Here is a 26934-nt window from a genome sequence, read left to right on the forward strand (position 1 = left end):
CCTTACCACTGTCTGTGATGCAACTTTCAAAGTACTATTACCTGAATCTCTAGGTCTCTCTGCTCGACAACACTACCCAGGGCCCTACAAGTAACTATAAATCCTGCCCTTGTTTTTTTAACCAAAATGCAATACCTCACATTTGCCCAAATTAAACTCACAAGATATCAGAATGAGCTGGCAAGATGGATACCGAACTGGCTTGGATATAGGAGGCAGAGGGTAGCAGTGGAAGGATGCTTTTTGGAATGGAAGGCTGTGACTAGTGGTGTTCCACAGGGATCACTGCTCGCACCTCCGCTTGTTGCAATCTACATAAATGATTTGGAGGAAAATGTAACTGGTCTAATTAATAAGTTTGTGGACAACACAAAGATTGGTGGAGTTGCAGGTAGTGAGGCGGATTGTCAGAGGATACAGCAGGATATAGGTCAGTCAGAGGCATGAGCATGAAAATGGCAAATGAAGCTTAATCCAGACAAATGTGAGGTGATGCATTTTGGAAGGTCAAGTACAGGTGGAAATCACACAGTGAATGGCAGAAGCCTTAGGAGTGTAGATATGCAGAGGCATCTGGGTGTGCACGTCCACAGATCATTGAAGGTGGCAGTGCAAGTAGAAAATGGTAGTTAAAAAAGATTTACGAGATTAGATTAGATTCCCCAGAGTGTGGAAACAGGCCAATTGGCCTAACAAGTCCACAACGACCTTCCGAACAGTAACACACCCCCCTCTGACTAATGCACCTAACAACTATGGACAATTTAGCATGGTCAATTCACCTGACCTACACATTTTTTAGAATTAGATTACTTAGTGTGGAAACAAGCCTTCGGCCCAACAAGTCCACACTGACCCGCCAAAGCACAACCCACCTAGACCATTCCCCTACATTAACCCCTTCAGCTAACACTACGGGCAATTTAGCATGGCCGATTCACCTAGTCTGCACATTTTTGGACTGTGGAAGGAAACCGGAGCACCCGGAGGAAACCCACGCAGACACGAGGAGAATGTGCAAACTCCAGTCAGTCGCCTGAGACGGGAATTGAACCCAAGTCTCTGGCGCTCTGAGGCAGCAGTGCTAACCACTGTGCCGCCCCATTTATGGCATGCTTGCCTTCATTGGAAGGGATATTGAGTATAAGGATAGACAAGTTATGCTGCAGCTTTATAGAACTTTAGTTAGGCCACACTTGGAATATTGTGTACAGTTCTGGTCACCACACTACCAGCAGGATGTAGATGCTTTGGAGAGGGTACAGAAAAGGTTTACCAGGATGTTGCCTGGTATGGGAAATTTTAGCTATGAAGAAAGTTTGTTTTCAGGAGAAAGGGAAGACTGTAGATGCTGGAGATCAGAGTCGAAGAGTGTGGTGCTAGAAGACCACAGCGGGTTAGGCAGTACATGAGAAGCAGGAAAGTTATCATTTCGGGAACAAGTCCTTCATCAGGAACAATGAAGAGCTTATGCCCGAAACGTTGACGCTCCTGCTCCTCGGATGCTGCCTGATCTGCTGTGCTTTTCCAGCGCAACTCATACTGACTCTGGGTTTGTTTTCACTGGAATGCTGCAGTTGACGGGTGAAATAATAAATGTTCATAAGATTGCGAATGGCATGAATAGAGTGGAAAGTGTGAGGCTTTTTCCCTGGGCGGAGGGGTCAATTACTAGAGGACACAGGTTCAAGGTGTGAGGGGGGGATTCTAAAAGAGATGTGCAAGACAAATTTTTCACACAAAGAGTGGCGAGTGCCTGGAACATATTGCCAGAGGTGGTGATGGAAGCAGACACAATAGCAGCATTCAAGAAACACAAAGATGAATATAATGAATAAAGGGAATAGAGGGATTCTGACCCTGTAGGTGAAGTCAGTTTTAATATGGAAGGGCAAAATGGGGCAGTGCAGGCTTGGAAGGCCGAAGGGCCTGTTCCTGTGCTGTATTAATGTTTGTTCTTTGTTCGTAGCTCCATCTGTTATTCCTCAGCCCATTGCCCCAGTTGATCAAGATCCCTTTGTAATCTTCAATAACCTTCTTCACTGTCGACTATATCACCAATTTTGGTGTCATCTACAAACTTACTAATTATACCTCCTACATTCTCATCCAAATCTTTTTATATAAATGACAAGCAAAAATGGACCCAGCACTAGGCTCAGTGGTTAGCATTGCTGCCTCACAATGCCAGAGACCTGGGTTCAATTCCCACCTCAGGTAACTGTCTGTGTGGAGTTTGCACATTCTCCCAGCGTCTGCGTGGGTTTCCTCTGGGTGCTCCGGTTTCCTCCCACAGTCCAAAGATGTGCAGATTAGGTGAAAAGGCCATGCTAAATTGCCTGTAATGTTAGGTGAAGGGGTAAATGTAGGGGGAATGGGTTGTTCTTCGGAGGATCAGTGTGGACTTGTTGGGCCGAAGGGCCTGTTTCCACACTAAGTAATCTAATTTAATCTAATCCCTGCGGAACACCGCTGGTCTTAGGCCTCCAGTCTGAAAAACAACCCAGTTTGGTGGGAAGGGTAAATTTTAAACAGCACCTTAGAAAGGAAAGACAACAGAGGTCAGCAAGCACAGGGTGACAAACAAGTGAACTTAGTGCAAGTTAAAACATGGGCAACAGAGTATCGGTGGGCACAGGTTTATACAGATGGGAGGTCAGCCGGAATGGTACGAAATGGTTAAGGCTAGGTCGGTACAAATACATGGTTAAGAGTTTCATCAACACATGAGTTAAGGTGGGGGGAGATCTGATGATGGCACAGGAATGGAAGTTGGCAGTTTTGGTGATAGAGTAAATGACTGGAGGGAAAAATCACCTGAGGTTCAACACTGAAAGTGCTCTGGTTTGGTTCTCTGGGTGAGGGTGGAAATAGTTGTCAGGGAACAGAGTTTGCGGCAGAACCCAAAGACAATGATCCACATCTTTTAAATTTGTTTTTCCAAACATTTCTGTGTATCCAGTACTGGATATGGGCCAAACAGTTTTACAAGCAAGCAGAACAGGAGAGGCCAAGAGAGTTGGTGGTCAGATAGAACTAACTTATCTCCATCAGTATACAAGTGGAACTTTTTTTTAAGATTTGATGAGATTACTTACAGTGTGGAAACAGACCCTTCGGCCCAACAAGTCCACACCGACCCGCCGAAGCGCAACCCACCTAGACCCATTCCCCTACATTTACCCCTTCACCTAAACACTACGGGCAATTTAGCATGGCCAATTCACCTAACCTGCACATCTTTGGACTGTGGGAGGAAACCGGAGCATTCGGAGGAAACCCACGCAGACGCTGGGAGAATGTGCAAACTCCACACAGATAGTTGCCTGAGGCGGGAATTGAACCTGGATCTCTGGCGCTGTGAGGCAGCAGTGCTAACTACTGTGCCATCATGCCACCCAAGAGAGAAAACAGAAAATGCCAGAAATGCTCAGGAGGGTTAGGTAGCATCTGTGGAAAGAGAGAAGTAGAGGTCATACTTCAGGTCTGCGACCATTAATTAGAATTGAGTCAGACATTTGGATAAATATTTGATGCAATGGGATGAATTGGAAAACTCAGGAAAAAAGGAACATATTCTCTAAATCAAGAGTCCAAACCACAAGGGTAGAATGAGATGACTTTCTCACAGTTCTTTTGGAAATAATATTAGGTGGTTGGCAGCTGGTCAATTGGACATTTTTTTGCTTGAGTTTGGAGTTCTTCTTTTCAGTCGTTAAGCAATGCTCCTATTTCACCTATAGAGGGAGGTAGAGCAGTCTTGGCTTGTAGACTTTTTGGAGGTCAGAGCGCATCTGCACTTTCCTAGTTCTGTGACAAACTGCGGTCAGTGCCTTACAAAAACATCAAAATCCAGACTCTCTGCAAGTTACGTTACCTTCTGTAACAAATGGTACCACGCAATTCCACTTTCGCTTCAAGTTAAAAATGGCAAATTCCTTCTTTACAATTCAGCGGTATCAAAGTGTCCATTTTCCAGTTTATATTTTTAAATGTAAATACACACAGTCCCCAGTGACTGACAAAAATCCTCCATAATTGCTCAGAGGGCAGTTGAGAGACAACCACATTACTGTGGTTTTGAACTCACTGTTATATGTAGGCCAGACCATATAAGAGCAGTGGATATTTGTGAACCAGATGAGTTTTCCTGACAATCAGCAACGGTTTCATGGCCATCATTAGACTCTTTCAGACTTTTCCTCCAAATTTGAATTCAAAATTCCATCATGTGCCATAGTGAGATTCAAATCAGCGTTCCCAGAGTGCCTGGATTAATGGTCTAGTGGCAGGCCATGCCTGCCCTAGATTGTTCAAGCTGATGCTGTTAAAGTTGCTAGAATAGATTGTTTTCACTAATTCCAGTGGTTAAGCTAAGAACAGCATGATTAAACAATAAATTATTTCAAGAAACAGCTGTATGATTTAGTAAAGGAACTGTACTTGTACAAGTGGTTATATATTACTGTATTTCTGGAAAGAAATGAATAACTGCGGCCATAGAGTTGTATCATTTAGACTGGTGTGCCACAGAACATCATAGTGAGTACAGCACATCACCCACTGCATTAGCTAGTACATACTTTGTAGCACAATTCTTACAAATTAGCAAATAGCTTTTTAAGCTCTACCTAAACTAGTCTAGAATAACAGGATGAATGATCTTAACCAAAATCACAGTTGAATCGTAAATATCTTACAGCACGGAAGGAAGCAATTCAATACAGTACTTGTGCTAGTGCCTGCTCTTAGCTAGTCAACTCAATTTGCAACTCAGCTATTAACACTTCCCCAGTCTTTCACTGTAACCCTGGTCATGACCATGAATCATAATGCAACATCATATATTTTTAAAACAAAAGAATATAGGGTCAAAGGTTGACTGGAATTACACATTTGTAACAGTCTGAGAGATAGACCTGGGAATGTCAAACTTGGCAAAGTATCATGGAAGTTTCAATGTGATGGATTTGAGAGGATAAATACACTTCAAAGTGAACTGTAATCTCCTGGACATTACTGCACACTGTGAACATGATGGTAGAAAAGATAGCACTGGAAAAAGACTCAGCAGGTCTCCCATTAAAAAAAATTAAAGAACTGCGGATACTGGGAATCAGAAACAAAACCAGAAATTATTGGAAAACTCAGCAGGTCTGGCAGCGTTCACTGAGAGAAAGCTGAGTTAACATTTTGGGTCCAGTGACCCTTCTGCAGAACTGGACAAAATATTCACTCTACTTTCTCTCCACCAGACCTGCTGAGCTTTTCCAACAATTTCTGACTTTGTTTCTGATTCCTAGCATCCACAGTTCATTTTATTTTATTTTAAAATAGCAGAAAAGATACCGATTTGGGTGAGGGAAATGTTTATTGCTTTCCCTTTTCAAAAACAGCTGCTTCAACCATGGTTATTGTGTACCATTGGAAGAAGGCGTTCCTGTGAGCTAATGTACTTGTGTGCACCAGCTGACTGCAGTACTTGTGTACATTAGCTTATTTTGAGCATCAGTTTGCTGTGACAGTCAGAGTTGAAGAGCCATCCAATTGTCACCCTGCGTTGCAAGTTAAGTCTCTATTACACTCTATTAGGCAGCATGGTGGTTCAGTGGTTAGCATTTCTGCTTCACAGCGCCAGGGACCTAGGTTCGATTCCAATCTTGGGCAAATGTCTGTGTGGATTTTGCGGATTCTCCCCCAACTCCAGTCCAGAGATGTACAGGTTAGGTGGATTGTCCACAGTGTTCAGGTATGTGTAGGTTAGGTGCATTAGTCAGGGGAAATGTAGAGTAATAGGGTGGAGTAATGGGTCTGGATGGGATACTCTTTGGAGGGTCTGTTTGGACTTGTTGGGCCGAAGGGCCTGTTTCCACATTGTAGGAATTCTAATTCTATACAGAATACTAGAAGCCAGATAGACAGCAAGTGACCACCAAAAGAAAAAGACTTACTCTTATCTTTTAACCTTTTTCAAGACTGACTTCTCATTTCTAATCTGAGAGTTTGTGTGTTGCTTAATGATTTCTTCTTGTGTTTAGTAACTAATGAACTCATTCTACTGATTAGATTACGTACAGCGTGGAAACAGGCCCTTCGGCCCAACCAGTCCACACTGACCCTCCAAACAGTCACCCGCCCAAACCCATTTCCCTCTGACTAATGCACCTAACACTATGGGCAATTTAGCATGGCTAACTCACCTGACCTGCACATCTTTTTGGACTGTAGGAAGAAACCAGAGCACCCGAAGGAAACCACACAGACACGGGGAGAATGTGCAAACTCCACACAGACAGTTGCCCGAGGCTGGAATCGAACCTGGGACCCTGGTGCTGTGAGGCAGCAGTGCTAACCACTGAGCCGCTGTGCCACTGTTAGCTCAAGAAAGCCTGATTGAATTGGCAATTTTTAAAACTATATTAATTTGTTCTGGGAGAATGGTATCCACATGGAAGGAGAAACTTTGATAAATTAAACTTGTTGCAAACAACCAAAAGGGCAGATGAACTTAAAAAAAGAGGAGCCAGGTCATTCGTTCTCATGCAAATGCTTGACAATTTGTGGAATTCCATCGGGAACCTTAATAACTTTGGGGAACCTTGGCCAGGGTCTACTTGTAACAGTCTGGAAATTCTCTCTCTCTCTCGGTGCTTATCCAAATCCTTTTTGAAAGTTAGGATTGAATCTGCCTCCAGCACAATGCGTTTAGGATGCTAACTACTAACTACATGAGATGTTCCTCATACTGCTGTCGATCCTTTTATCGATCATCTTTAATCCATGTTCATTGGTTCTCGTCCCTCCTGCAAAGTTTTCTCTGGTTTGTCTAAACCTCTCATGGTTTTGTGTATCTTTAAAGAACTTCTCAATCTTCTCTTCTCCGAGGAGATCAACCCAAAGTTCTCACTGTATCCTCCTTAACTGAATTTTCACACATCCCTGAAGCCTTTCGCAAATATTTTTGACATCTATTCTAAAGCCTTTATACCGTTGTGAAGATGTGCCCAGAACTGGATATAATATTCCAGCTGTACCAGAAGACCAATTCGTGACTCCAACTCTAGAAGATAAACATATAATGAACATCAAGTATTAAAATCAGAAACGCAAAAGCAACAACATGTGACAAAAACCATGTCACATCACTGCCATAAAGAATTGCCTTCTGTGGATGACCTATGAGGCAGAGAACATGATGCTTTCAGAGTGCTTTGGTTACACACCTGTCATAACGCTGGTGCCTCTGAGACAGAAGTCTGGTGATTCATGTCCCACCTTCAAAAACTATAGATGTAATCCAGGTTGACATTTCTATGCTAATCAGGGTGTGTTTCAGTGCCTTTCAGATTAAATGTTAAAACAAGACTCCACCTGCCCCTTAATATAAAAGGATTCCATGTCCATGTCCATGTCCACGTAGATTATATTGAAGGACAGATTTCCCAAGTGCTGGACAATATATATCTCTGTCAATATATATATCTGTCAACCAATGTCACTTAAACAGTAATAAAATAGCAACATAACACAAATACTGAAAATCTGAAATGAAACTGAAGATGTTGGAACTACTCAGCAGGCCAGGAAGTATCTGTGGAGAGATGGAAGGTTGTTATTATTAGAAAGGTCATTTAAATGTTAATATTGTTTCTCTGTCTCTCTCCACAATGCGTCTTGGGCTGCTATTTACTTTTAACATTTTACTTTTGTTATTACACCAGAACAGTTTGCTTGAACATTATTTCATTTCAGATTGTTGTGTTGCTGTGCTTACATTACTTGTCAGATTTTCTACATTTCAATTATGACTACAAGGACTTCATTGACTATAAATATGTTTTGGGCTATCCAAAATCCAGAGCATAATGTCACATAAACAAAAATTCTACCTTTCATACTGTTCTTGACCTGGTGGATATGATGATGCAAACTGAAAGAAATGAAAAGCTCTTCAGTCCCCAGCACTAACAATCTTAGTTATATTTAAAAAAAGATTTCAACCTCAATTTGTCCTACTCGAGATATATCCATGCATCTTCCTACATAAGCATCCCACATTTTAGACATTTGATGTTTCCCTGCAGAAGTTTTTAAGCCAAATTAAATCCTACTTTCTGGGTCAGAACATTCAGAACTATTTAGCATCAACCTTCATCTCCCCGTGTGTGGCTGCTAACATAATATTTCTTATGAAATTTAGTAGGTACTGTCAGTTATTCTGCTGTCATAAGAATAGCACATCACACCACTATTCTGTGGCAACTATTTAAAACCTTCTCATTCTAATGTATTATGAAATCAGAAGAAGATTTTTTTTGACAATTCAATTTTCATATCTATACTGAGGTATTTTAATGTTATTTTGTTGAGATAATCTTTACTAAACTGCTAATAAAAAGTTAACCGTTAAAAATGTGGCAATTCCCTCGAAACAGTGAAACCTATACACAGTGGAAATGTCCAAAAATCAACAGTGACTCTACCAAACAAATTACTCTGTAAAAGGTTTCATTCTGCCCAGCTAAATCACATATACTCAAATTACAAGCTACAGATAGGTTTTAATACAAGTTAATGTGCAACTGAAAAAATTAGTTTATTAGGAGGTAGCAACTGGTGAAAGCAATGGTGATCTTTTTTATCCTTATGCATTCCATAGCAACAGAAAAACAGCACGCTCTCTCTCTCTCTCTGAGATAACATGGCTCTACCATGTGTAGAAAGTGGTTATTCTACCAAAGCTTGTGAAAAAAAACTTCTCATTCCACAAGAATTGGAACAACACTGGACAGAGATTGCACCCTTCTGAAATAGAAAATATGCTGGCGAAATGAGACATGGGTTTCTCGAGCGATGCCTCCCGCATCCATGGAGATATTTTTTTCTAAAAAGACATGATGATTATTTTTGATGATTACTGCATTAAATATTCCACATCAGTGCCACCTTCCAACACCAATGCTATGATGCCATGGTCCCCACAGTCACCACACAGTGAGCAACTGGGAGTAGGGTAGAGAGCCATGAATTACAGGTATTAATGTTCAGAGGAAAATCTGAATTGACAGAAGGTGGGATTTGAAGCATTGCATATTCTACTGAGAAAACCTTACGATGTGTATTTTGTATTACCAGAGCAATTTACATGCAAAAGTGTTTTTCCTTAACACTTAAACACATTAATAAAAATGATTGATTGAGAAGAAATAATGAAAAGTAACTTTTTTCTTCTTCCTTCATGCTTTCAATTAACCTACTTGGTTGACCTCTCTCTATATGGGTACCCATATCCATTAGCTTCACTGCTCTGACAACATTTTCGGCTTTGTTAAATCTAAGCTTTGGTCACCTACTTCATTATTTCTGCAGAGACCTATTCACAATCCGTATATTTATTTTTTCAGCACCATTCAATGCTGTGTAATATGGTGGAATTAGAATGTATTTGACTCTACTCCTACTCAAACATTTCAAACTGTGGACCATAAACTCTCAGCAACACCTTTGGCAACAAACCTTCATCAAACTTCTTGAAATCTCATTAGTCTTGGCACCTGTGGTATTAAAGGTAGGCTCAAGATTTATCAATTTGATTTGCCATTCTTAGCTATTGACCAAAACAAACTACTCCCCCCCCCCCCTTCAAATTCACAGAAATTAGTACATATCAATTCCAATGGCTTCCTGTGCTGGATCACGGAGTGAAAACTACCTTAGTTGGATAATTTCTCACTCTGAGACAAACTTTAGAACTTTTCACCAATTCTTTAATACCTCTAAACAAAAGTTTTAAAAAAGTAATTGCTGCTATCAGTGCACAAGGCAATGACCTAGCCTTTAAAAATGTTTACTTTGCATTGTCCTTTAGCATGACTTCAACTTTGGTGTTTAATTTTGTTATTTGGTCTTCATTTCTCAAAAACAAAATGTGCTCCATTAGCGCTTCCTCAATGTTAGATGCACACTTACTAATCCCTACTTAATTAAGTTGGCCCAGTTTAACTTATTTTCTGAAGCCAATCGCTTTCCATTAGGAAGATATTTTGTTCCTTCCTACTACCACTAATGTTCAAGTAATTAAATGCATTATCATATTCTTCCTAAACATTAATAACCTAGCACTGGAGTTTTTTTTGGAATATGTAACTGATGAGTTTCACACTGTTTTGCGTGTGTGAAACTGTGCGTTCACGTACTGTTCTTCTGAGAAACATACAAGATCAGAGAAATATCAATGATGAAAGTAAACTGTGAATCTCCAACTTTCATTTCTACTGAGCGCACTAGAATTGTATTTCAATGTTATCTTGATCTCTGTGTTTGGGATCATCAATTTACTGTTTCCACATCTTTTGCAATATACTTGACAGGATTTCTCAACTTGCATGCTGCTAAGAAAAGGCAGATTTTGTTGAAACGTTTTGACGTCCACTCATCAGGACAATTTGCAAGAAATGAAAAGGAAAACAACATTTGTATGAGAGGACAAGTGCTGATTGGTTGATTCTGATCAGTGGATGGACAAACAGCATCCTCTTCTCATTGGATAAATGCTATTTTCCCTTTAATATTTCTTGCGAATTGTCTTGATGACTGTAAAACGAAATGCTTCAACAATATACGTCTTTTCTTAGCATTATTCAAGTTTTGTACTAAAAGATTCTTATTTCAATGAAAATGAACATGGATGACAAGGACTGGAAAACTCAACAAACAGAAAATAAAACTGATAAGACATCAAATGACAGAGCTCTGGGAGCAGAGATCCCTTCATAGAATCCCTACGGTTTGGAAAAATGCTATTCAGCTCAACAAATCCACACCAACCCTCTGAAGACCATCCAACCCTACCCCTGCAAACCAACACCTCCATGCACCTAACGTATACACCCCTGGACACTATAGGCAATTTATCATGGCCAAGCCAAGTGTCCTGCATTTTGGACTGTGGGAGGAAACTGGAGCACCTGCAGGAAACCCACAGAGGTATGGAGAGAATGTGCAAATTCCACACAGACAGACAGTCGCCCAAGAGTGGGATTGAACCCAGGTCCCTGGTGCTGTGAGGCAACTATGTTAACCACTGTGACACCGTGTCATCTCGATCCTTGATAAGAATCAGATAGTAAAGCGCTCTATTGGACATATAGCCTACACAAAATGACTGTTTTGGAAATAACCTGTACATGAAGGACAGTTCATCCAAGTATCTTGAAGTTACAGTTTTTGTTGTGCAACTTGGTCTCCTATATCCAATGGATCCCAAAAAAAATTTAAAACTAAAAGTGGAAAATCTCCTTACAGTTAGGACATCTTCAACTAAACATTGAGAAGAATGGAAATCATAATTGGAATACCCTTTAACTGAAGAATAACCAAGCTCATATTTTCTCTACTGGAGAAACAATATTTCAACTGAAATAACAATCATTTTAAAATATACTTTCAGCCAGACAAAATCTCCCAAGGGTTTTCACAGGAATTTTAGCAAAGAGCCACATAGTGGGTTGAGATAGACCAAAAAGTTGCCAAAACCATCATGCTAGACGAGCTCACATCTGAAATATATTCCACTCAGTTCTGGTCACCACATACAAGAAATGCCCAGGAACCCCCGAGAAGGTGCCGAGGAGAACAGCTCAATGATTGTAAGATTTTAATGACAAGGTGAGGGTGGGACCGTTTTGCTTGGAGTAAAGGGCACTCAGCGAAGACTTGATGGGGGTCTCCACGATTATGATAAATTTTTGAGAAATTAGACAAGGAAAAGCTGGTCCACTTAGCTGGGGACACAAAGAATAGGGAACACAGGACAGCATGATATCACAGTGATTAGCACTTTTGCATCACAGTGCCAAGAGTCAGACTTAGATTCAAGCCTTGGGTAACTGTGTGGAGTTTGTACATTTTCCCAGTGTTTGTGTGGGTTTCTGCCTGGTGTTCTGGTTTCCCCCTACAGTCTAAAAATGTTCATGTAGGTGGACTGGCCATTGCTAAATTGTCCATAGCATTCAAGAATGTATCATGGTGAATGCAAGGTTACAGGCATAGGGTGGGATGCTGTTTGGAGGGTCGGCGCAGAATCGTTCTGCACTGTAAGGATTCTATGATTTAAGGTTTAGACAGGAGAAGCAGAGGGAATCGGAGGAAGAATGTGTCAAAAAGTACTGAGTGAAGTAAACTTACACAGGTCTTTGGGTAATAGAGAGGGGTTATGGAATTAGCTGCAGTGCTCTATTATTGACACAAACTCGATGGGTTGAACGGACTCTTTGTGCCATGGAAATGGCTATAAATTGAATTTGTGGGACAATTCTGGGGCAGCATATGTTGAATGCCCCGAATGAAGACAGACAATTTATACCTAGATAATGGGATGGAGAGTTGGTGGGGGGGGAAGAGAGAGAGAGTTGGAACTCGTCCGAATGGTGGCTTATTTCATTACCTTGAAGATTAGTTGCTTGCGTTGCTTCAGTGTGTACAAAATGGACTCTGTGAATGCAAAACCTAACTTTTGAAAACAAAGTGTCAGAGATATATACTGCATCCTAACTTGCATGCGCAAATGACCCAAAACTGTTTCAGACAGACATTCTCCCTACATACATACAGGTGACCCATGACTGAGTTTACAGTGACTCCTCCGATTATCAATTTGGCTGCTGATGCACATGCAATCAAGGCTGATGGGATTAGCTGGCAATCTCTGACATTAGGATTTGTCTGCACATTCAATGTTAACATCACCACATATTGTGCACAATGATATTAGTGCCTGCACGTGCACTGACTGCCCCATCATTGTCATAGCTCCTAGTTTTTTGAAATAGATATAACACTATATTTTAGTTTCCATATAAGAATGTAATACACATTACATCATGTAAATAGTGTATTGGTGCGACCTTGGATGTGCATTAAGTGTAATACAGTAATGCTGCAGTTTTTAATTATAAAATAACATGATTCAGCTGGTGTCCCAGGCTGTTGCTGCTACCCCAGGTCATGTACAAATTATCTTGCCAAAGCCCCTCAGTTAAAGGACGTTGCCTGTTTAGGGTCTCCAGTCCAAAACTGTTTAACCACAAGGCAGCTGGCACACAGAAATCTCTGGTTTGTTGACTGCATGACAACATTTTGAAAAAATGAACCAGATAAGTTCCTGATTTTTCAGGAAGTAGAGGATTACAGACTTGGGGCTAAATCGGGACAGAAAGAAAGAAAAAAAAAATTATCTGAGAACTTCCTGTACATAGATCGAAGACTTGGCAGGCAAAATAGCGTGAGCTAAAGGTTTCAGACTCAAGAGAAAAGGGCCCGGAATTTCAGCATGATTTCTGCTGAGGAAACAGTTTGTTCTGGGGTGAAGCAATATCATACAGCGTAGAAGATTGGAGCATTTTAAAAACAAGTGACACATGCCAATATCTATTTCATGGTCAAGAGAATATAATTTTCTTTGCTCTTTTGGTAATCCCTCTGCTGTACCATAACCATAATCATGTGTCGATCTCTGGTCAGAAAGGAGGGTTTCCACCTACACTACTCTTGAGGTTCATCGCCTTGTGTCCAGAGTCCCAGGCATACAAGCACACATGGCCACATTAATCCAACATCAATCACCTGACCAACTGTTCAGTTGAAACCACAGGTCTGCCCGACCTCTACAGAAATAAATTTGTATCAACAGAAAAATAACTGCTGCTTTGTCTGCGGTCTCCCCCACTGCCCCCATCTCCACCGAGGTGAATTTTATTCCTTGCCTTTTATAAACTACACTGGCATCGTATCTGTTCTTTATCAGTTGCATTTGTCTGTACTAATTCTTGGGAGAGTTTATCTTTGGCCTATGCTGAGTTTGCATGAAAACATGGAAACAATTTCACTTTGACAAAACCAGCAGTGTGTGTGTTAGGTACAATTTGCTGACGACGTCCCTCATGGAAATGCCAGATCACAAACTTCACATTAAACGATTGGTGGGAGGCTGGCCACTAATCGTGGGTGACATTAATCTTCATGTAGATTGGGAAATCAAACTGGAAAGGCAGGCATGAGGAAGAGTTCAGAGTATATTCTGGACAGTCACTAGAACAAAATGCTGTGGATCCAACCAGAGATCAGGCTATTTTGGATGTGATGATGTGTACCAAGGTAATAAATAATGAGTAATAGTAAAAATGTCACAGTCGAACTTAACATTTAGTTTGCAAGTAAGAAAGGTGGGTCAGATATAACTGTACTGAACTTAAGTATTGGCAATTTCAAAGAAGGGCAGAGTTGGCAGACAACGGCAAGTGCTTAAGAACATAATTCATGACTGAGTGAAGATATATCCCAGTGGGGAAGAAGGATTCCACATGGGGATAAAGCAATCATGAACTAGGGAAGTTAAGGATAGTACTAAATTAAATGAAAAATACACAATGTGGCAAAGACTAGAGAGAAACCAAGGGGATTGTTGAATTGTATAACTTTTCCTAGAGAGCTGCCAGAGGGAGTGGTATAGGCTGGCACAACTACAGCATCTAAAAGGCATCTGGGTGGGTATATGAATAGGAAGGGTTTAGAGCGATATGTGCCAAGTGTTGGCAAATGGGATTAGATTAGGTTAGGATATCTGGTCAGCATGAACAAGTTGGACCAAAGGGTCTGTTTCCGTGCTATAACTTCATGACCAAAAAAAGGAAGAAAATAAACCAAGTGCCAACTAGTAAGTACAATAAAATTGGACGTTAAGAGAATTGTTAAATATATTTAAAAAAGGACAAAGTGAACATGGGCCCTCAAGACAACAAAGTTGGGGAAATAATAATGAGAATCAGGAAGTGACAATGGAATTGAATAAATAATTTGCACCAGTCTTCATAGTAGAAGGACACTGATAAGATTCAAGAAAGAGAAAAGGGTCCCAAGAGGTTGGGAGCTTGGTTGGGGTGAGAATGTGGTCTGCAGGGGGATGAGCATATTAGACCGTAGGGTATAAGCGCAGAATAAGATCATCTGGCATCTTGAGTATGTTCCGATATTCAATCATGGCTGAATTGTTTCTGGCTTTTATTGATAGAAGAATTGAGTTCCGGAGTCCTGAGATCATGTTGCAGTTGTATAAGACTCTGGTGCGGCCGCATCTGGAGTATTGTGTGCAGTTTTGGTCGCCATACTATAGGAAGGATGTGGAGGCACTGGAACGGGTGCAGAGGAGGTTTACCAGGATGTTGCCTGGTATGGTAGGAAGATCGTATGAGGAAAGGCTGAGGCACTTGGGGCTGTTTTCATTGGAGAAAACAAGGTTTGGGGGTGACTTGATAGAGGTGTACAAAATGATTAGGGGTTTAGATAGGGTCGACAGTGAGAATCTTTTTAGGTGGGCTTGGATCGGCGCAACATCGAGGGCCAAGGGCCTGTACTGCGCTGTATTCTTCTATTTCTATGTTCTATAACCCTATTCTCTTGCCTTCTCCCCATAAACCTTGATCACCTTGCTAATCAAGAATCTATCTATCCCTGTCTTAACTACACTCAATGACTTGTCCTCTACAACCTTCTGTGGCAATGATTTCCATATATTCACCACCTCTGGCTGAAGAAATTCCTCCTCTTCTCAGTTTTAAAGGGCTGTCCATTCACACTGAGGCTTTGCCCTCGGGCCATAGTCTCTCCTACGAGTGGAAACACCTTCACTATATCCACTCTATCTATGCCTCTCAGTTTCCCGTATGTTTTGATGAGGTCCACTCTTATCTTTGTAACACCATCAAGTACAAACCCAGAGTTTTCAATTGCTCCTCACACAACAAGCCCTTCATCCCTGGTATCTTTTTTTGTAAACTTCCTCTGGACCCTGACACTGACACAGGAAGCTATTCAAGTGGAGGGAACAAAAAGGGATGCAGTGGCATTAGGGGATAGTAGACTGAGGAAAATTTTCACTATGCTCTGCAGCAAAAAGTGACAGTCCAGACAGCTGGGTTGCCAGTGTTTAGGATATTTGCTTCAGTCTGGAGAGGAAAATCTTTGCAATGAGAGGGATAGGATCCATTCATAATGGTCCATGTAGGCACCAAGGAATTAGGCAAGTGGTTCAGCATAGTCAATATAATACACCGAATTAAAAGGCAGAACCTCAAACTACATTGTCTCCAATACTATTCCACTGTACGAACCTCTGAGGTCTGTATGCAGCAGCAGTTTTCAGAACTGAAAATCAACGCCAATGAAGCATTCCACTCTGGATTATTATCTTAGCCACGAGTAAATTCACACAGAGCAAATCAGATAGATCAGATTCTGGGTCATTTTTTTGCTTTGCAGCATGTAATGAATTGTGTGCCACAGGGATAATGCACCGAGGCTCAAATTTCAATAATTTATCCAAAATTATTGGAATGGAGAAACTAAATGTTTGGTTGTTACATTTGCTGTTGCCACAAAGACAGACAGAACACGCGATGAACATATTAAGGGCCATAAAAGGACGTAGGAAGGTTAAATGGGTAAAGATCAGGCAAATGAAATATAATGTAGGATAAAAAGTGAAATGAACAATTTTGGCAAGAATTTAAAAATTGAATAATAAATAAACAGAGACTGCACACTCTTTCATGAATCACAAGAGGCTGGTATATGCAGATACAGCAAGTGATTAGGAAACCTAGTAGAATGTCTTCACTTATTGCAAGTGAATGGAGAATGGAATACAAAATTAGGAAGGTTATGTTTCAGTTATTCTGTGCCTTGCTGAGACCACATCCAGATTAGTGGGTTGGTCTCCCAAGTTCAGGAAAATTGTAAGTGCATTGGATGCAATTCAAGAGAAGATTTAAGGCTGGACTAGTACAGCATTTGGAAATATTTAGCTGTCTTGAGGAATGACACGCTAGGCTTCTGTGGGGACTCAACAGGGCAAAATGTGGAAAAGATGTCCAGGTCAGTTAAGGAATAATCAAACCAGCCACACCCTTTGTGAATGATGGTGCAGGCTCAAAAGCACCGAATTGCCTAATTATGCTCCAAACTCATATTTTTGTAAAATTTCAAAGGCCAGGCTGGGCAACTTTTATTCTGCATTTAACCCAATGCTGTTACTCAACTGGAGAATATTTTAAATTGGTGCAAACATTGTGAAAAGATCAGTATGAACTAGTTATTATCATATGGTAACTAGAGTTGGGTCACTCTCACCTATTTAAAAAAAACTCTCGTCCTTTAGCTAACTTATTATTTAAATTCTCATTTTCTGTCCTTTTTGAATGATTTTGGTATGACAGACTGTAATAATTTATGTACAGACTCCTCATTTATTAAAGGATTATAGATTTCAGTGATACATGATCTAGGCTGACATTTAGTTTGAGTGATTTCTGCATTGTCAGAGGTGTCATATTAGGATGAGAAATATCTTCAGGCACTTTTCGAAGAGAGCGGAGGTCTTCCCTCTGATATCCTGGCCAATATTCATCTAGAAAACCTAACAAAAATCTGATCATTCCTACATTGTTGACTGTGAGATCTTAGTGTCTGAAAACTGACTGCTCCTTTGGTTGTAAAAATACAGAGATATCCTGTCTTTGTTTAAAAAGAAAGCCATATAAATGCAAGCTTGTTGTTTTCCTTATCAGTACGATTCTGCAATTTTTGCCCACAACAGCCTGTGAATGCTGGGATAACGTGAGTTTTCATTTTGATCGCTTTTCATTAGATAGGTGTATCAAGGGTCATGAAGCAAAGTGAGTCAATGAGCTATACAACAACCATGATGGGCTGAATGATTAGGCGAGGAAGCCTTGAAGACTGACAAAATCAGGGACAAGGATGAAGCGATTTACTTTACATGTTACGACAAAAACACATCTTAAACCATGGGCTGGTCACAAGAATAATTGACTTGTTGAGAGACTGGACTCAGATTGCAGCACTTGACACTGTTTCGAGTTTCCACCCATGCAACCTTTTGCACATATAGCTTTTCTCAAGCAGGACCATACTGCATGACCATGCAATGGCCAGTCATGCATTTCAGTTGGTCTAATGAGGTTGTATGTTCTCAGTGGGTGAAAATGGCTGGCAAGCGCTCTCCTCTGCACTGTGCTATGCTAGCTTTCCTCTAAAACAAGACAGATGTTTCTTTGCTAGGGCTTAATACAAATGTCAAAACAATATGAACTGTGGCCCCCTCAGAGCTGAGGAGCTTGGAAACAAAACAGAATTGTGACTGGCCGCTCCAGAGTCAGCAGAGATTCATTACAAAGGAATTCATGGGCTGTGTTCCCACAGAACTTTCACCACAGGAGGAAGAAACTGCGAGTATGGAGTGTGTATTAGATAAAACAAATATTAACACAAAAGAATCCCTTTAACTGTCTGGTCTTAATGTAGATGGGTACCACCTGTTTTAAAACTGCACGAGTTGTTATCAGCATTCAGTATATTTAGAAACTCATGGTATTTTAATCTGAATTCATGATTGCCTCTGCACTAGGCAGGAACAGTTTCTTCTGTGCTTTACAAATAGGAGATGCTGGACTAGAAGCTGTGGCCTGCCGCAAGTAATATCAAGGGGAAACACTCCGAGTCGTGGAAGTGACTCAAACGGCCCTGATTTGAACCTATCCACATTGGTGGAATGGGACCGTGGCACTTGTGTAAGTCATAGGGAAGAGGATTCAGGGAGGGGTAAAACAGCAGGCAGGTGAAGTCTAAAAACTTTCCCTGTACTTAACCCAAAGATGTAAAAGCATTTACTTCCTGGGGCCTCTTTTGGCCCCAGCTCATCTTTCTGCTAGGTTGGTTGGAAGGAAATCTATAGCTGCTTCCCTGAGCAGGCCTCTGGTTAAAATTGCATTCGGGCCCTGATGATGTCATGAAAGCCCCATCTGTGTAATCAAAAAAAAGGACTCTGCTGATGTCTGCTGTGTGTCATTGCAGACTGTTCAGAGCATCAGTATAAACTCACATTGTTCGGGAATAGAATGGGAGCTTGATGCACAATTCCAATTGGTGATTTTCATCTGTCCAGGTTAAATTCCATCATATAGTTTCAATTCTTGCTGCAGATTTATTCCAAAGGTGTTGGATAGATGGTCGTTCCCTCCTTCTGCCACTCATTATATTCCAATGACTGCCTTGTTAGTTGAGAACCACTCCAGTTTCCCATGTGCCAGATCACTGCACCTATCAGCGAAGTCTGCACTTCTTTCTTCCCGCTGTCTGATCCTGCTGTCGGACCACTAATGGCTATAGTCCAAGGAAATAAAACTGCACCATCTGCACTCTGCTTACAACTGATGCCCAATACACAAATGATGCTCGGATGAAAGGCACTGCAATACGCCGACGTTGTTAATGATGTCGAGAAGCAGAAAATGTAAGCAATGTGTCCCTTACTTGAGCAAATAAACAACAATGAACTAAATATTCTCCAAGCTTACTTGGTGCAACTTTTTTAGGGTGGTAAAGATACAAAGACAGAGGTCTGAGGAAACACTGTGCAATTTTGCACATTGCTTCGACTGCAACCCTTTTCAGAATGAATTTTTAGTCACTATCAATCTTAAACTTGTCACATTCTCTTCATGGGTGCTACCTGACCTGTTGTGTATTTTTAAAATGTTATGTTTTTAATTAAAATTCCTTACCAGCAATTTGAGTAGCTAGGAACTGAAGCACTTCCAGTGGCCACAGTGGAGAATATTACACTTCAATTTCAGCGGTCATAACCTTCTCTGAGTAATAACAATGGTGTTCAAGGTCAGGACAAATTGTGAAATTTGCGACCCATGGATATCATAATAGTTTGCAAATTGATTGAGTTTGCTAGCAGTATGGAGCACTGCAATGACTACATGTGAAACACAAAGTAGAACCAGTGTTTGATAAACAGAGATTTCTACTCACCATGAATAGCATCTCATAGTTTTCAATAATCTTTTGAACAACGGTGATGATGGCAGCACTCTCCTCAGCTCGAGCTGAACTTTGAACACTGAATTCCTTGTCTGAAGTCTTCTGTTTGTGGAGGAGGTTGGGGCCAAAGATTGTGGCAAGGTTAAGTGAAGTCATTTTGTTTCCAGTCACCTAAAATGTAACAAAGCAGGATAGAAGTAGGAAATGCTGCTTAGTTAGCATAGCTAATTGATTCTTGCAGAATAATTAGGAGGGAGATAATGGTGCAGTGGCAGTGTCATTGGTCCAGTAATGCAGAACTCCTGGTTAAAGCTCTGAGAACACAGGTTTAAATCTCACCATGGCAAATAGTGAAATCTGAATTCATAAGAAAATCTGGAATTAAAGGCTATTGACCATGTAGCCACTGGCAATTGATGTGAAAAATCCTTCTACTTCACTAATGTCTTTAGACGAAGAAAATCTGTCTACATCTGATTCCAGCCTCATGTGGTTGACTTTTAACTTTCCCCTGAAACAGCCTAGCAAGTTACTTGGTTTGATAGCAGTCATGGATGGATGACAAACAGTGCATTTGACAGCAAGTCCTAGACTGCATTAAAAGGAAAAAAACCTAGCTGCCTGGAAGAACGGAACTGACCTTTAAAAAAGTGTGAAATTTCACACCTGCACCCTCAGAATTCACACCTGGTTCCATTAACTCCTTAGTTGTGGGGAACTCATCAACATTTGAACGTTAGGGTCTAATGACTACATTCTGAGCCCTATATGATTTTAGCTACCAATCACAGCAGTAGTCCCACTCCCCTCAAGGTGCCACAGCAGATGGGGGTGGGGAGTTGAAGAGAGGAGGGATGTCAATTTTGGAGTCAAGAGTACTTCTCCAAGTCTGACAGGAAACCTTGGGCACCCCCTGTTTCCAATTACTCTCCCTGCCAGTCACAATCACCTGTTTCTCTCAAAATGCACGTCACTGCTCACAGGTTCAGATGGGACCCCATCCTGTGCCATGATAATGAGATTCATGAGCGATCAGAGTGTGTCAAGGAGTCATCCTCATCCCCCTCCCTCTGTCCCAACCAGTTTTAAAAATGTCGGCTTCCATTTTTATGAGATCCAAGCCCAAACATAATTAACTAGCCAACGACAGGTTATCACATCTACCGGATGCTGATTAGAATTGGAAGAGAGACAACACAAACAAACATTCATCAGTGTGCGTGAGGGAATACCATGCAATTGGCAAAGCTGTTATTACAACACTGCATTATTAAAGCAAACTGGTGCAGTCACGCTTATTTATGGAAAGCAAAACAGAAACAAAAGATCACATGAATTCTAGAGGGATCAGTACAGCCTGTTGTAACATTACTTGGAGCCTAACAAGGGAGAAAACAGTGCTTAGTTACTAACACAAGAAGCTCCACCATTACAACAGTGACTAATCTATAAAAACAACTTCATTGACTGTAAAGCACTTATAGTGTAATGAGAAAATGTGTTATAGAAGCAGTAGTCCTTCTTTTCTTTTAAAGGACACACTAATTACCAGGTAGAATGAATCTTCAGATGATTATTGTACTGCACCGCAAACATTTCAGATTGGGCTAATACTTCAGATAGTCGTACAACTTGAATTGGTGACAGGTTGCACTATTTTAGAAAGTAAGATTGGTATTCCCTGCACTCGCAGATGGTAATCCTAAACTACCAGTTCTCTGGCCCACCACAGGCAAAGCCCCAGGCTCAGCACACTCTTGGACTCTTCCTGAGCCAGAAGAATGTCATCAGTTGTCGGTCCAGTTGTTGGTCACTTTCTAGCTAACAGGAGACTCCTTTAACTAACTACTAACATTGATGGAAATGAAAATGAGAGATATTAAATAAGAGGCTAATTCCTTATCACCTACTTATCCTATTGCACACAGTCAAAATCTACCCTCAGTCAGTGCATCAGAAAATAAATATTTTTAATTCTAAGTGTTATAATACATTCAGTGCCAGGACTAGTCATTTCATTGTGACCTCATAATACCACTGCAGCCATTCCTGCATTTATTTCCAAAATAGAAGTTAATTTCTTAAGGAAAATAGTTTCTGGTGTTGTACATGCCTGATGGTTCTGCCGCCCAGTTTCTGTTTAATACTAAAGTTATGTAGTGTTCCTTCTACTAGTCTAGCTGACATATGGCAGGAATATGCCTACATCAGTGTACAAAATTCAAACAACCATTAAAAAAGACTTCCATTTATATATCAATTTCTGGCTGTTCCAAAGTTCTTTACAGTCAATGAGGTATTCTTCAAGTGTAAATGCCACTGTGATGTGGGGATAAACAGTCGCTAATTTACTCACAGCAGTCACACAAACAGCAACTGCCAGATCATCTACTTTAGTAATGTTCTTTGAGAAATAAATATTGTTCAGTATGTGAAGGAGATTTTCCCTGATCTTGTTTGAAATAATGCCACGGAATATTTTATGTCTGCCTGAAGGGGAGAAAGGGGCCACGTCTTACTAACTCATCCAACAGATGCACCTTCAACTGTGCAGCACTTCCTCTGTATTGCATTGAATTGTCAGTTTCAATTGCATGTTCAAGTCTCTGCGGAGGGACTTGATCTACTGACCTTGTGATTTACAAGTTGACAGTATTATCTACTGCCAAAGCAGTCAAATATCCTGATTAACAATTGGAACAAATCAAGTTGGAGATCCTGTGCTCCATCACAAAAACAACTCATTCTTCCTCTTGAAAGAAAACTTTTTAAAAAAATATGCATATATGCTGGTTCCATGTAACATTATATACTTCTCCAGGGTTAGCAAGTTTAAACTTCAAATTATTTTGAAGCAACTTGGGATTACTGCCAAACCCTGGCAAGGGATGTTACTAAGATAATAATGGCAATAAATCTGAACCATTTCTTGCTGCCAACCTAATGGAATTAAAAGAGTCTACTGTCATTGCTAACTACAACAATGGTATTGTTAACTATGAAATAAATTAAACATTTATAAGTTTAACTTTGACATTTCCAGAAATTTGGATCAAGTTAAATTTAAAGTAAGTTTTAAAAAATCTCATCCATCAATTTAACTGGACGGGAGCCAGGAGGAAATATATAAACTGCTCAGTTCTAGGCACTATTAAAGGAAGAGGATGGATGGGAGGGGGTAAAAAAGGGAAGATTATAGGAGGCTGCAATGCAGCTCTGTTATGTGAATATCTTGTTTTATGTATAAGATGTAAAGAATATGGTATATGGATTCAATACAACACAGTCAATGGAATTCTGAAGTCTCTAAAGTTCAAAGTTCCCCTACCTCCTGTCCATCTTTATCCAGGGTGTCTTCAGCATGATTTGTTACCATGGCAAGAAACTCCATGAGTCTGTGAAGCGTGTCACAATTACATGGGGGCAGGAGATAAATGAGAAGCTGCAACGCATTGAGCTGTTCTTCCTGTTCGAGTACTAAGATAAAGAGAACAACTCCTATGTTAAAGTCAATGTCACAGACATGCAGTATGAAATGAATGAATGTACGATGTTATAACAAAATCAGAAGCAAGATAAAAAAGATTCTATCCAATATCTCACCATGCACAACATTGGTTTTTCTATTGCAAACTGAAGTTAGCTATATGTATTTGACTCTCTTCAAAAGTGTGTGATGGAGAGAACTAAGTGGTCTTGCTAACTGGTGGCTTCACAAAGAGGTCAGTTGAGATTGAAAGAAGCTTAGAAACACATTTGCATAAAAATATGTCTGAATCAATGTTGGTGGTCTGCACTTGCAGCATGAGGGCAGAGGAGTAGGCTGATGGTGCTGACAGGATCTGGATCAGTGGTGCTGGAAGAGCACAGCAATTCAGGCAGCATCCGAGGACAGGCAAAATCGACGTTTCGGGCAAAAGCCCTTCATCAGGAATAAAGGCAGAGAGCCTGAAGCGTGGAGAGATAAGCTAGAGGAGGGTGGGGGTGGGGATAGAGTAGCATAGAGTACAATAGGTGAGTGGGGGAGGAGATGAAGGTGATAGGTCAGGGAGGAGAGGGTGCTGACAGTCGGTGTCAAAGTGATAGCATTTACTCAAGTCATTTCTGCTTTGTTTTACTTTAGGAGAATGCAACACATTCCTTGGTTTGTTGCACTTTGAGAGAGTATTACAGTTCTGAAGGGAAAAAAAGGTCATTTTTAAACTCACTTATTTGGCACACCAAACTTGACAACAAACACGCACACAACATTAAAATGTTAAGTGATTGGATTATTTGTTTTCTTCTAAACATCTAGTCAAACAAACAAAGCATCATTTGGAGAAGCCAGAGTTGGACTAGGGTGTACGAAGTTAAAAATCACACAACACCAGGTTATAGTCCAACAGGTTTAATTGGAATCACTAGCTTTCGGAGCGCTGCTCCTTCATCAGGTGGTTGTGGAGGACACAATTGTAAGACACAGAATTTATAGCAAAAGTTTACAGTGTGATGTAACTGAAAGTATACATTGAAAAATACCTTGATTGATTGTTGTCTTTCATCTGTTCGAATACCATGATAGTTTCACTTTTTTCATCATATGTAAATCATAAATTTTTTTTTAAAAAAGTTACATTCTCAGGTAAACTTTAACAATTGGTGTTAGCCAGACAATATGTTGAAGGTGTTAGCCCCCTGTGCCTGACCCCGGCAGGTATCCTAAATTTATAGAAAACTAACACCACTTGGAGCCAGCTCACGCCTCATCATCAAGCCCAGGAACTGATTAAGGAAGAGTTCATGAACAGGAAGAATGGAAACAGCCAGACTGAGCATCTCATGGATTTTCAATGAAGCACTGAAGGTCAAATTGCCTCTGGGGACGAGAAAGCCCTCCAGGCAAACATTACAAAAGGGGGTACGGAATTATTATATCATCACAGCAGTCCAGACTTTGCACAAGTCAAGTGTGAGCAAATATGAATGCAGTTTTAAATGCTGTGTTCTTATGATGAACCACCAGCTTCATACACCTACCAACAGTCTATCAACTGTAATTCAGATCTCACATTTACAGCCTCACTATAAGCTCATGTACTTAGCAAAATAGCAATCCTCAGATCTGTATTTACTATTACTTTTCAATCAGAATGGGTGCATCACCCAGATATATAGTTCCATGTTTACTGTTGCAACTCCCACTGTCCTGCAGGATAAAGGTGTCAGAAACTGCAACACACAGAAAACAGGCAAAGTTGCATATCATCAGCCTGCTGGGAAAAATAGTGCTAGCCATCACTGGAGCAGCCATGATTCAGTCCATGGCCAGCAAATGGGCTAAAACCTGGGAGGATTATTACTCACTGTCTCACATCCCACTTCCTCCTCATCCCACACTCTTCCTTCTTACATACTTAAGATAGTATAATCATGCATTTCCTGTTTGTGGGCGGCACAGTGGTACAGTGGTTAGCACTGCTGCCTCACAGCGCCGGAGACCCGGGTTCGATTCCCGCCTTAGGCGACTGTGTGGAGTTTGCACGTTCTCCCCGTGTCTGCGTGGGTTTCCTCCGGGTGCTCCGGTTTCCTCCCACAGTCCAAAGATGTGCAGGTCAGGTGAATTGGCCATGTTAAATTGCCTGTAGTGTTAGGTAAGGTATAAATGTAGGGGTATGGGAGGGTTGCGCTTCGGCAGGGTGGTGTGGACTTGTTGGGCTGAAGGGCCTGTTTCCACACTAAGTAATCTAAATCTAAACCATATCCCTTACTCCAAACGTACACTACCATTATGCCTGGATCCTTTCAGATCCCCAAGGACTGCTCTCTGGTCAAACACATGAAATGTGAAGTGCAAGCGTTTTTGAAGAAAAAAATGCTGCCATTCAATCTTGTATTTTCAACCTCAGTTACGGATACGAAGGCTGGCTTGATTTTAGAGAGAAGCACAGAAAGTGGACTCTGCTTGGTGAGGACTGGCACAGTTACCAGCCAGCACTAAGGGAAAGGATGGCACAGGTATCAACTTTCCCAGTGCAGGGTTGCACACGGTTCTGCTGCAGAGGACTCAGAGCAGGACTTTGTATCTACAGACCTGCAGAAAAAATGCTGATGAGCGCGCGCGTGCGCACGCACGCACAAACACACACACACACGATGTGTGATGCACTGGGATTTGTGCCAAAAGGTCTGTTATCATGGTTGAACAGCACGGAGAAATCTGGCTCCACTTTGGCAAAGTGTTGCACAATGGTTTTTTAAATTAAAAAAAAACATATCTCCGAAGAGACTGATAATGCTTAAAATGAAATTCAAACTTCTAGTTAATAGTTGAAAAGGATGGCAAAATTTCATATCTTAATATCTTTCCTAATACGAATGACTAAAAAGACTCTGAACTAAATAATTATTGTGGAAGGCATACTTTAAACTACAGAAAAGGTACATACCCCGTTTATTGCTCATCTCACATCACAGTCTGCACAGAGTTACAGTACCTGCAGCAAACCATCCACATTTGGTCCGAGTTTACAGTAAGTTCCCATTTTCCCAATTAGTAACATTGATCACCTGCAGTTCCTTCCTTAGTTTTCATAGAGTTTCCTAAATCTATCACTAGAATAAAGCTATTCACAATGACTTCTCCCCATTGGCCAATCCAGAAAGGATTTCCTGAAAAATTTAAAAGGCAATGGGATGCAGAGACAATTCAGCCTCTCTCTCTCTCGATATTCACTGACAGTCTGTAACCCAATCTCAAAAATGGCTTCTTCAGTCTTATATCCCTTGATAACATGAAATACATTAGTCTGGCATCCAGGTAGAAAAGCTGGTTAGTTAATCTTGACCCCAATATTCTTTCATCTTGAAGTATGTGGACAATTTGTAAACACAATTATTCACAAGGGTTTCAACACCTTTCTTGGACTTGGAAGACCCTGAATATACCCATTATGAATCCAGAGACCAATGGCGAACATTTTACACCATTAATCCAGTAACACAATCTGGAGGTCCCTTTGATCTTTTACTGTCCAAAGCCTGTTGCCA

The 26934-nt window shown here is 40.8% G+C and overlaps 1 protein-coding gene across 3 annotated transcripts in view; it reads right to left on the bottom strand.

The window, feature by feature from the left end:
• The window catches only part of LOC122554976 (rho GTPase-activating protein 6), a 527729-nt gene that overhangs the window by 16197 nt on the left and 484598 nt on the right, over positions 1 to 26934 (bottom strand). For all 3 annotated transcript variants that reach the window (XM_043700459.1, XM_043700460.1, XM_043700461.1), the window contains exons 8-9: positions 23234 to 23382; positions 19897 to 20076 (exon numbers count right to left, since the gene is read on the bottom strand). In XM_043700459.1, the coding sequence (XP_043556394.1) occupies positions 19897 to 20076; positions 23234 to 23382 (329 nt within the window). The remainder of the gene's footprint in view (positions 1 to 19896; positions 20077 to 23233; positions 23383 to 26934) is intronic.

The sequence above is a fragment of the Chiloscyllium plagiosum genome, chromosome 12 (genome assembly GCF_004010195.1).
Source record: "Chiloscyllium plagiosum isolate BGI_BamShark_2017 chromosome 12, ASM401019v2, whole genome shotgun sequence".
NCBI classification, from domain to species: Eukaryota; Metazoa; Chordata; class Chondrichthyes; order Orectolobiformes; family Hemiscylliidae; genus Chiloscyllium; species Chiloscyllium plagiosum.